The 12,731-nt window shown below is 39.4% G+C and overlaps 1 protein-coding gene across 1 annotated transcript; it reads right to left on the bottom strand.

Annotated features, from left to right (window-relative positions):
• Positions 1-6,216: 6,216 nt before the first annotated feature.
• Positions 6,217-11,455, bottom strand: Cbr-scd-1 (the record flags this gene model as incomplete). The annotated part of the gene is made up of 11 exons (XM_045240127.1): positions 6,217-6,327; positions 7,238-7,314; positions 7,363-7,537; positions 7,883-7,990; positions 8,115-8,205; positions 8,450-8,709; positions 8,909-9,034; positions 9,125-9,255; positions 9,314-10,047; positions 10,095-11,047; positions 11,336-11,455. 11 exons carry the CDS (start codon positions 11,453-11,455, stop codon positions 6,217-6,219), a joined length of 2,886 nt encoding a protein of 961 aa, XP_045091476.1.
• Positions 11,456-12,731: the final 1,276 nt, after the last annotated feature.

Below are 12,731 nucleotides of genomic sequence, written 5' to 3'. Positions count from 1 at the left end.
AGTGTTCTCATTGTTGTAGCGCTTCTATATAATTAATCTTATTTTGGGAAAGTTTGATATGATATTAATTACTCATTTGGTGATGTTAACATTCAGATGAAAATTTAGAACTCTGTTTATGTCTGTCTTAAAAACTGGAAAATGATTAAAACACAAAAATGTGTAAATGAAAAAAAAAGTGATCAACGAAACATGGCAACTTGATCTCTGCACCGATCAAAGTTTTGCTCACATTTTTGGACTCTCTGGTTTATGTGTTTTGTGGGAGGTGGTCAGAGAACAAAAAAACATGGCAAGGTTCGTTACAACTTGGGAAACGTCTTGAAAAAAATAGAGAGTACTTTGTAGGGAAAACTAGACCAGGATAAGCCTTTGAACATCCACGGCTCAAGTTTTCTTATGGAACTTCTGTCTGGGATTGTCTACTGTACACAATTAATGAGGGGACAAATCCATGTCTAGACTTGGTCGAATTTGTATTGTACTAAATGGTAGGTTTAAAAGATAAAGCTTCGTCTTGAGCCCTTCAGGAGGTATTACCGGAAGTTTGAACACACAATTCTCAGAAGTCACACTTCTATTTTTAAAGAAGCATACTGTGGATTGTTTCCATTGAATCTTGAAACTATTTTAAGCAATCACAATATATACAAAAACGAATATTCTGAAGACATTTCAGGTGTCCTGTTACTAATTTGGTCTATTCTAGGTGCTTCGAACATTTTGGAAAGGTTGACTACAGTACCCCCTTCAATGAATCACAAGCAATTGCGCGATATACATACAAATAACTTTTCGACAGTTTTCAGCTGCTCAAATACTGAATTTAGAATCGAAACAGCTGAAAAACTGAATAAGTTTGTTTGTGAATTGCTTCTACCGTATTCTGGCTTGGTCATCGAGTTTGGGGGGGGGGGGGCTTTGTGATTTGAAAAAAAAAACTGTAATCAATATTCTAAATTGGCTCCTACGTCATTCCTGCCTTCCCGCCTTTCCTGATCACAATGTTTCAAACCGTTCAACTATTCATCTTTACTTAGACTGCCAATGCACAAGTTGCGTCACACCCAAGCTGAACCACACTTCAGAATACATCATAATCGTCATTCGAAATTCTTGAAATTCTGTGTTCTGGCCACCTCGCACACTAAATCTGCTTATGCTTGTTTTTTTGTCCCACTCAAGTCTTTAAAAATAAATTTTGCTCTTAAATATTGTTATCTGCGTCAGGAATTGTATCGGTGTGATTTCACCAAAAATCCGTGTGTGGCGAAATGAAAAATATTTGTGTGGTGACAGGTACCAATGATGACTATTCGTAACTTAATCAGGTCTAAGTGTCAGGCGTTCCGTTCTTAAAACCTGATCTATCAATCCGTTTCTCTATTTTGCTCGGATCATCCGTGTATAATGTGTGTCGGCGTTCAAGTCACCATCTTTTGAAAAGCATTTTTTTCTGACGCCATGCAAAAACAGGACACCAAGTCAAAAATGGAGTCATGCGAATGAAAACAGTAATTTTCATTAAGAAGGGGGGGGGTGCAAAACTTGACGTCAAACATAATTTGAAAATTTGTCATTGTGACAATGTCTGATCAATTACCGAAATCTGAAATTAGGGAGATTTGAATTGAAAATATATTATTATGTTAACCACCTTGTGACCAACGGGTTACTGTAGTTTCTGTGAAATGGATGATAATTATCCTCAAAAATTTTTTGAGTAATTGTAATTTTTTGTTTTCCGAATATAAAAAACAAAAAAATCACTGTGCATTGAACCGTTTGACGACCGTGGAAATTTTTCCTGATTAACTCCTTTTTTGCGGTGGTAGATCATCAAATGTAAAATTACGATAATTCCGTTCCCTCCTTACTGAACAAACTATGTTTTTAATATACAAAACCAACAGAAATCCAAGTTAATGTCAGAAATCCGCAAATTCGTAGTGCATCTTTGCAAAGATCGTTGATCATTACACTGGAGGCAATTTCTAGTCTTCAATCTTTCCAAACGAAAAAAAACTGTTTCCTGGTTCGAGAAACCAGAGATGAACGAAACGGAAAAGATCATACACGATGAGGACTTCCTGGAAGAATTCCTGAATGATCTTTCGATATTTGTTCCTCTCGTGTCTGCTACATGATCAAACGAATGTGATCATTCGAATTTGAAAAAAAATTCTCAACCTTGGCATTTATTCAATCCGGATTAAGTTACAGTTTCTTTTTATGAAATCGAACAAGAAAGTCAATGAAAAAGATTTCGTTCAAAATATGTGCGACCTAATCGAACATAATAAAACATCTTTGTGATCAAACAATCTGAAAAACACTGTTTGTGTTCCAGTTCATACTGATGTGAAAATGACTCAAATCCTCACAATAAAACCTCTCAGATTCAGTTTTTTGGAAAAATCCATGCAAAATACAAGAAGGTTTCAGCACATTTCATATTTCATACATTTTCTCAAAACATTTTTTAATTTTCGAATAAATTCAAGTGTTGGAAGAAATTTGGAAATTAGAAAGAAGTATTATTTTTTCTAGAAAATTTCTGGAATGTGGAATCTAATTGAGGCCTAAGTATAACACATAAAATTACCTGCCTTGAACCGTCCTAAAATTGCGAAGCCCATCTTTTAAAATGCAATTTGTCACTGAAAACGCGATAATGATGGCTGATATGATTCAGTTGGAACTGGCGAGCGGATTTCAATATTTTCAGACATATCTAATTATGCAATTCTTGGCATATTCTGGAATTTTCATCAAGATCTGGGTGTGCATTTTGTTGAAGTTCTCTATAGAATGCATTGCCAATTTTTTCATTTTATGTTGAATTTTTTCTGTGCTCCAAACTTGCTTCTATGGTCTTCATAATTCAAAAACTTGAACATTTTTTTTAAATTAATTTCTGATAATAGTCTAACATATTACCTATCCTGATCAGCAGACAGTGAATATTTGGCGAACAGTGAACTGTATTGTGAATTTTGCTTTCATTCCGAGTATATTAAAATTCCAGAAATCTAAAAATCCCATTCATTTATTTATTCATTATAGTAATACTATGAAATCATATTTAATTCAATGACTTGCAATTTATCAAATGGATAATCTTCCGGTTCTGACCGACTCTATCATCCTTTTCGAATAGACTTTCGTTCGTCTGGATAATATTCGCAAAACACACATCGCATGACTGTGTTTTGATGGGTGTTCGACTGGCACAACAGCCTGGATTCAGTAAAATCTACTATTTTCAGATGATACAAATTTGTGTCCGATATATTGTGTCCGATATCTCTTGGTGGGATTAGACCACACAGTTTGTCAGTCGGCGGACCAAACTATACGAGTTATCATCTGATATGTGTGTTCCTCGTTTGGGCGCAACACTGTGATTTATGCTTCCATTCCAAACTTTGAGATATTGGCTTCACTGATAGGTTTATGCTGTCCCCTCAATTACCATCTTCAAAAAAAGTTAGTAAAACCGTTTTGGACACCAACGACGAAAATTCTCGAAAAAAGAATATTGGTTGATTGATTTGATGGGTGCGTGAAGGTCACAACTTGTCTGGACAAAGATCTACGGGGCGGCAGAAACACAATATCAATGTTCGCCAATGATAGCAGACGACCAAGAATGGTTCAATCGGAATAATGATAACAATTACGTTGGGTTCGGTATTCGTTGCAACCACGTTGTAGTTGCAAACTGTTATTGTGTGACGTAATGATCCTGTCAAAGACCAAATCCGCAGGAGTGATGTACCGTCTTTGTGACTTCTTTGATACTGGGTGCCAGTTTCGATTAGGCTAATCACAACTCTCATCAAAGATCGCTGGGAAACGTGCCAAGTAAGAAACAGTCCAGCACTTAGCAGATTGCCGGATTGTCGAGAACTTCATGAAAAGCCCTTTTGGCACAATTTATCTGAATATGACTTATGAAATCATTGGATAGATCTCAAAACTAGCACCAAATGTCTGCAAACAAAATAACACTGATAATCATAAAGACATCGGAAGAAATCGAAACAGGGACTGAATATCGGAGGGTGAAACTTGAAACATTTTGATGAGAATAATACAGAATTTTCATGGCTCTGAGCGGAAATTGTCTTGATTTTCTTTTTTTTCAAATGGAATGTACATAACTTCAACAACGAGACTTCGAGCGGCAGTTTCTGAACATATTGCATTGCTATCGGCTCAAGGGACTCTTTCGAAACTGTTAATTAGGAATATGAAACCTGTAACAGTTTTACCGTCAACGCTCTAATGAAATGACCATCGTAACTTCCAACTTTGAGCACATATATCTCGTTTCCTGTTACAATATTTCACAAACATTTGTTGAGACACAGTTCTTAGCTCAAAACTCGCCCAATGTTGGTGAAATTGATCAGTTTTCATGAATTTTGAACGAAAATGCGCCGATTTTTTTGATAAAAGTTTCCGGAACACATGGCTGGAAAAATAGAAGAGGTCTCTGAAATAGAAGGGCCAACTCTTTTGAAACAGGTCTCGCTGTGTATTGTCAGTTGACTACTTTGATATCTCACATAAAAATCAAGATTGATTGGCTCAAAGTTGAAAGTGAAAAATATATTAATTTGAGCGGTTACTGTACCCATCAGCTAAGCTATTCTGTTGAATCTGAGATGATTAGGTTTAACAGAGAAAGTTCTGGAGAACTCTGATGTGATTTCCAATGTAAAATTATCTAATTGAAATGTCCTTTTCACAAAAAGGACCCTTCCCAAAATAGTTCAGTATGATAGAAGGTTGCAGCCCTTCTAATACAGGTGTTACTTTAGATCTCACTCTGTGAACTAATCGTTACTTTGTAGGTATATTTGTTTTTGCCAATGTCATTTCTTCCGTGTGAAGAAAATTTCGTGGGTGTCTAAAAATGCATTCAATTCGTTGTCATGCTTCAAACAGAACTAATTTGAGAACTCCACGACGCCGGATGCTCGGTATTTTGAACCGCCACCTATCGAACAAGACACTCGTTTACTACATAGTTTTTATTTTTGGAAACGTCACTTGTCAAGTGAAAAAAGAACATACAAAAAGTGTCAGTGTCAAGAACTGAAACATGGCTAATGACGTGCCGCACACTGTGTGGCAAGAATTCACGCTTCGGGACACTTAAGTTGAAAAGAAAAGAATGTTGCAACATTTTGAACCGGAAGTTTGGCTGATTTCTCCAGAATTTTTTTTTGATGTTTCGAGGGTAGTTGCGAGGGACCAACTTCAATTGGATTTTGAAGCAATCCGTATTTTATCATTCTGATTTAAATACTGTTCCATCTTCAATTCTTTGAATCTTTCGATAATGTGTGAATTAAAATAATTGATTTTAATATTTTTATATACAAACAATTATTCAAATTTTTTCCATTTTGCATCAATGAAATACAATAAATGAGTTTGGAGAGAAAGAAAGCAGATGTGAGATGGAGCATTTGTGAAAGAAGTTTTGCAAATGTTTGAAATGGAGGTGGGGGTGGGGGCCTATATGAGAGTTTCTCTGACTGGAATCCGCCAAGTTTCAGGTCAGGAAAACGATATGTGCCACGAAGCATGGCAAGATGCATCTTATTTTCAGCGAAATATAAAGGGAAAGCTTACGGTAGGGAATTCAAAAAAGAGCGAGGCAACAAATAGCAAAAGAGCTAATTTAGTTTCAGAGAGATAAAATAAAAGAACCAAAAGATAAAATTTGAGAGGAATGAATCTGAGTACAAGTTTTATGACTGTCTATATAAAAACATGTTAAAGCAATAGTTAAATTACAAAAAAGAAATATTTGCCCCATGAATAATATATGTAAATTTGAAAATGATGCAAAACTCTTTTGAATATGATTGAAGGGATCGAAAAGAAACAACGCACATGAGATGGGAACAACTGGGAGTTTTAGGCTTTGAGAAATGAGGAAAATGGATCACATTGAAATGGAATTCATTCGGGAGAGATATTCTGGTAATTTGAGTTTGGAATTTCCGGTACACCAATAGAGATTTCCAAAGAAAGGCCCTGAGATTAGAATGATAGATGGAAAACAACAACAATAACAACATGTATGAAATCTTGTGATTTGAGAAAATGCAATGTTTTGAGTATGTTGAAATAAATTAATTTGAAGCAAGAACTGTATAAATATTTGTCTGACATTTCCTGAATGTCATCTAAATTTCATTCTTCATCCGTTGCTATCCGTAACCTTTTCGCTCCATCATCATCTAGGTCCTCACTGGGTGATCGATCGGTTTCGGGTTCAATCTTTGGTGGCGCAACGTCCGGAATCTGAAAAGGTCAAAATTTCCATAATTGATGAGGCAGCACTCGTTTAAGTGTGACTAAATGGGAGGGCTACTCAAAATGTTGCATGGACCTGTCACTTTTTTTTGAGTTGCTTTTTGTGTGTTTGCTTGTTTAGAATGCATGAATAGCCAGTGGCAAACGGAGCTCGCGCGCGCGGCGAACAAAAAATGACGAATTTTAAATGAACATTAGTTTTGACTTGTTTCTCTTTTATTTGTGGCGAGCATAAATCGTCAAAAGTTGCAGTGACAGGTGAAATTGAGCGACAGGGCGCCAGAAAAGAGCAAAAATAGATTGAGGAAGGTGCAAAAAAAGGGGACTGACCTCCATGTTGGTATTTTGTATGAGGCAATTTAAGATCAACAATCTGCCGTAAACACTGTAATAGAAAGACATCGAAACGGTTTGACTTTCAGCCTGTACATCTCGGACTGTGTTAAAAATATTAAAAAGCGGTTTGCTGAAAAAAATTTTCATCATAGTATTCAAAATTTTTGTCAGTTGACCACTTTTTGGCATCTTTTCCGGGAACCGAGATATATGGGTTCAAAGTTAACGGTTTGGCTGCCTTTCTGTTAGAGTGTTCACGATTTTTTAGAGCGAATGGATGAAGGTACCTACAGTATCAAAAAAGTTCAGAAGAGAAGAATACATCTTTCAAATAACTGAAATAAGAATTCAGAAATTGTATCCTTTCTCGAATTCCTCATAGTTGTATAATTAATGGTATTGCATTTATTGAGTAGAATTGGGACCCCGTAGTAATACGATTTTGAAGTCAGCTGGATACCTTGTGCAATAAACTATTCACTACACTGCTTGTGAGAATTACAGATACACAAACAGACACAAATATCTAACAATCCCAAAAAACTATACTACAATAACTCACCGGTCTGTTGATTCCAATTGGATTTTGGTTGATTTGTTGGCGCATTGGAGAAGGGGTTTGATGAGGAGATTGTCCAGCTAAAATTGATCATGATTAACTTACAAACCAGTTCCCTTAAGACTTACGATGCCTTTGTGGAGATGGGCTCTTCTTGGCAAAAATGCTCTTGGGTTGCGATGTTACTGCTCCCGGGAACGGTCGCTTTCCGGGATGATGCTCCAGATTTCTAACGTCTTTCGCTTTCATGTCCTCGCGAGCGTCCTTGAAAATGGGATCAATTGGGCGCGCGGCAAAGTCAACCTGAAGAGAACAATTTTTATATGGAAGCGATTGGTGCCTGTGTGTGCTTGCATGGAGTGACAACAGTGTTACTGGTAGCAATCATTCAAGACAAAAATCATCATTCTACATAAAAATTGCTCTACTTCTAATGGTTCTTTTCTATGTTTGGGGGATAGGGGATGAGGAATAACACCTTTACAGTTCCAAAAGGGAAACCGAGAGTACATTTACAAAAATAGTTCGAATATCCAGCGTAGATCATTGACCCGACATGGAATGACAGACACACAAACAGCGGAAATGCGATTTTTCAGGGAGAAGAGAGAGAGAGAGAGAAATAAAAGGGTTCACCACAAAACGTACAACTTGGCCATTGTCATCGACTCCGACTTGAACTCCGTTCGCTGTCAGGTGTGTCTTTGCGTGGCTCATGCAATTGTTCAAATACGACATCATCAAAATTGGTGCCAACTGAAATAGAAAAATTGTTGGTCAATTCTTCAAAGGCGACACAAGGGTAGGAGAGCGGATATTCGGCGCAAAATTGTTTTGCGGAACTTAGGATACAAGTGTACACCAATTAGTTGTTACTTACCGCTGGCGGACGCTCATCGGCATCCGGTACTCCATCGGTTTTTGGAGATCCTCCAGCTTGTCCATTAGTGTTGGTTAGCCCTTGTTGCCTTCTGTAAATCAATATAAATAAAAGGATCATACAATTGAAATAAGACATATAGAAAGGACAAATAGAAGTGGACCATCGTACGATACTATTCCTTCATGCTACTTACATCAATTTTGGTCCAACTGTTACTCTAAAAAGTACTACTTAAAAAAAGGAGTGATAACAGAAAATCTGAACTAATGAAGAAACAAAATAATATTGTGTTCTCATAAGTTAGTTCTGTGTGATTCCTGCAGGCTACTCACTTCTGCTCATTTTTCCTGAACGTCTCAGTGTAGTGGTCTTCTGACATTTGGATCATAGATAGAACAGGGGTCGCAACATTCGACCCCGGATTTCCGTTTCCCGACACGGCTGTGTTGGTTTTTGAGTTGTTGTGAAACCCCGCCGCTGATGCTGCAGCATTCAGTGGATTGGCGATACCGATAGGATTCAATGGATGAGGGTGTGATGGTCCCGCGGCACTGGTAGTTGGTTTGTCATCCTCGACATTGATGAGGGATTCCTGGAAGAATGTATGATTTTCGGAAATTCACACTCGCAACAGCCGAAAACACTATAATCTAGTCTGCGTCCTTCAGAAAAAAACTGATAGAGATCTTAAAAAGATGCGATCGAAATATTGAAAGGAGGTTGAGAAGAAAGAAGAAAGAGGACAGCAGATTTGAAATCTAATTGACTCTGATTCTGGAACTAGTCGATACCTTTGTTGGTTCGCCTGTTGCAGCTCCTCCGCTAGTTGCTCGTGGTGGACTTGGATCCAATGGGATTGGTCTTGGAGATACATTTGGTTCACTGTTGGAGCCATTCATAACAGATTGTCTTACAGCCTGGAAGAAAGATTGCATCCACGGACAGCAAGAAGGGTGAGAAGCAAGGGTTAAAAGAACATGCGAAAATAGAAAAAAAAAGAAACGCACCTCCGTTGGTCGAATGAATGGATGAAGATTCGATACTCCTTGTCCGATTCCGGAAGCTGCAACTTGTTGTTGTTGAGCCATAGCTTGAAAACGAATGTCATGAAGGGTGGCTTTATTCCCATTCTGGCCGTCTGGAAAGAAAGGAGAGGAGTTCACAACACTAGACAACACAACGTTTTCTAATCTCACTGTTATTGGCGTTAAGCAGAGCCTGCTGGAGGAGCATCGTTTGCCCGTCGATGTGTTTCTGGAATTGTTGTTGTTGCGCGTTTGGTGTTACAGCTGGAGGAACCGGTGTGGTTGCGGACGGCATGCCTGGTCCATTGAGCTGGAATGGTGTTGGAGTAAGCCCAACGGATGCGTGACCGGCGGCGACATCTGCACTTCCCAATTTGCGTTCTTGGTTTTGAATTGATCCTGATGTACCGGCAGAAAGAGATATTTGTTGTTGCTGTTGTTGCTGCTGAACCAATGCGTTTATCTGTTGTTGAAGAGCATTTTGACTGGCTTGTTGCTGAAGTTGTTGCTGGAGAGCTTGCTGCTGCTGCTGCTGTTGTTGGTTACGAAGGATCTGGTTCAGTTGCTGTTGAAGAAGAGTGTTTTGCAGCGGTACTGGAGCTCCTCCTTGTGGTGTTTGAAGTTGTTGAGCTTGTCGAAGAAGACTGTTGTGTCCAATGAGACTGTTCAACTGTTCGATTTGGGATTGAGTTGGGACATTTCCTCCACTGGCTGCCTGGTTTACCAAGGCAACCAAATTGGGATTGCTTGGCGTACCTCCAGAATTACCTTCTTGCGAACTAGTACTTGGATGTTGTGCGGGTGTTGGAGTTGGAGTAGCTGCTAGAGAGATTGGGTGACCGCTAACAGCTTGTCGAGCAGCTAACAGATTTCTTGATTGTTGTACTCCCAAATTGAAAAAGAATCTGAAAATGTAAAAATTAATAAAAATTAAAGTCCTGCTAAATTCTACCTGAGAGTGTTAATATCTACAAGCGGCAAGTCCATTCCAGAAGTATCGTGGCTTGGTGCAACCTCGACATTCACATTTCGGTATGAATTCGTGTCAAAAAACGGAACATGGCAAACTGGAGATCCTACAGGCCATGGCATCGATGGAACGCCCGGCGGTGGAGGTGGACATGTTGGATGTGCTAATTGTTGTGCAGTCTGATTTGCAGTCATTTGTTGGGATAACTGTGCACTTTGCTGGGCAGCTTGGGCGGCTTGCGCCACTTGAGCCTGGGCGTTTTGAGCTGCCTGCATTGCTTGAATCTGATGAATGAGCTGTGCAGCATTCGGTTGACCTGGTGGTTGAGGTGCTGATACAACAATTCCTGCAGGATTCCCAGCCTGCTGAGCCGCTTGCTGAGCTGCTTGATGTGCATTTTGTTGAGCTGCCAATGCTTGTTGTTGAGCCTGTTGCTGAGCAGCAACTGCTTGCAAATGTGCAGTGGCTTGTTGTTGGGCTTGTAGTTGAGCCTGCTGCGCAGCTTGTTGAGCCTGTAGCTGCTGTTGAGCTTGAGCAGCTTGTTGCTGAGCTTGCAGATGATGCTGAGCTTGAGCTTGAGCCTGAGCTTGCGCATGCGCCTGTGCTTGAGCTTGAGCCTGAGCTTGAGCTTGAGCTTGTGCTTGAGCTTGAGCTTGAGCTTGGGCCTGAGCTTGGGCCTGAGCTTGGACCTGAGCTTGTGCCTGCGCTTGTGCCTGCGCATGAGCCTGTGCTTGAGCATGAGCCTGAGCTTGAGCGTGTGCCTGAGCCAGATGTGGTTGAGGCACTGGCGGATGGTTCATTGCTTGTACATTGACTGCTTGCGCTGACGACACCTGATTCTGATTTGAAGATGATGGCTGAGGCGGGTGAAGTGTGAGTACCCCATTTTGTAACATTGCGATCTGTGTTGGCGTGAGCCCAATGCTCTGTAGACTCTGAAAAGAAGACACATTTAGAAACCTAAAAATTTGAAAAAGAATTTTGCCATCATAAAAATGTAAAGAATTTTTAAAGAAGTAATTTCTCGAAAAAATAAATTTATGTATACACAAAAGAACGGCGGCACCAGAACATGAGTCATTATGTGCCTCCGGTTTTGTAAATAACTAAACGAATTTGTCATCTTTGCCTCATCGGAAGGGGGAATCCTTTCTGTGCCTCCCAACATACAGTCATACATAAAGATACTCAAGTACTAATGCAAATATGATTTTCTAGACAACAAAAGAATGAGAGAACGCTACGGTAGGATGACCTAAAAGTATGTTTTGATCGGATTGGCTTACCTGTAGTTGTGCTGGTGTAATCTGATTCATGGCGTTGATTCCATTCCCCACGTTCATTTCTGAAAGACATATTGTAATGATTATGACTTGGAACACAAACTACGTATTTGATAAAAAACCCCAAGTATCATAATTTTTAGGCTAGAAACATCTGTTTTGATAAGATATGATTTTACGCATACATGTTGTGAGAAGAAAAGTTTGCAGTGATTAGCAGAAACACCAGAGAACAGGTGATTGTGATTGATCTTGGAGACAAAAAGAGGAAGAGAAGAGTTGGAAGTGAAGAGTGCTAGTGTACAAAATGTGTAATAAAAAGTAGAGAAAAGGATGACGAGAATATAGGGGAGACAGTTGGTAAAATCGAAACACTTGATGCAATTTGATAGTCATGATGTTGAGGGTGTGAAGGCTGAGTTGATAAGATCATATTAGAGGACGTTTGTAAGGCCTGGGGGAGAGAAGAACCTCACGTCTTGATAACAAATTTAGAATGTTGCACTGTTTGTTTTTGATGATCACTCAAACTTGTACATGTCTACAGGAACGACACGTGAGAATTGCAAGGAAGTCATGACTAACAGTTGTGGAGAAAAAATCTTGGTAGGTTAAGTGACCCCGACGAAGCAACAAAAGTTTTGTGGAAAACAAAAGAACGGACATTCCGGGACCAAACCGATGGGTTTAGAATTTCAGAATCAACAAAATGGCATGTCAGAGGGACAGGACAGAAAGCACTAATACGTTGGATTCTCCCTAATGCAAATCTCTGGATTCCAACCATAATGGAAATGAAAAGAAAAATAGCGTAGAGACGAAGAGACACAGAATAAAAATCTTGGAACGTAGAATGTGGCAAATAAGGTATTGTTCTAATGCCCATTTCCTTATTCATCCGTCCATCTTAATTCCGTGTTTGTCCACCGCCTAGATATTGTATGCGCGGGTTTTCTTATTGTTTGACCTCCCCCTTCTTCCCGTCTAGTCCCGTCTTGGCGGTACCTCACAACAAACTACACACAATTTGACCTCCCAAAGTGTAGTACAAGAGAAAAAAGAAGATAGAGCTCAGAAGTGGAGGAAAAAGACAAATGTTACATTTCGCCGAGACACAAGAACTTTGAAAATAGAGGGACCCTCGGCACACAAAACTGCAGGAATGATCGTTGGTGCTGCGCTCGACGCAACGCGGTGTAGTGTGGGAAGGATGAGACAAGAAAAGAGATAGAAGTGAGAGAGAGAATCGCAAGACGTTTTAGTTTGGTTGCTCAATGAGTTGCTCCAGGCGCGGAGCAAAATGTAGCCTTATGCTCCTGAAGGTTTTCCTGGGATC

This window comes from Caenorhabditis briggsae (genome assembly GCF_000004555.2).
Source record: "Caenorhabditis briggsae complete genome, chrX, whole genome shotgun sequence".
Classification (NCBI taxonomy): Eukaryota; Metazoa; Nematoda; class Chromadorea; order Rhabditida; family Rhabditidae; genus Caenorhabditis; species Caenorhabditis briggsae.
The sequence above is the reverse complement of the archived record's forward strand: the minus strand, read 5'-3'. Positions and strand labels throughout refer to the sequence as shown.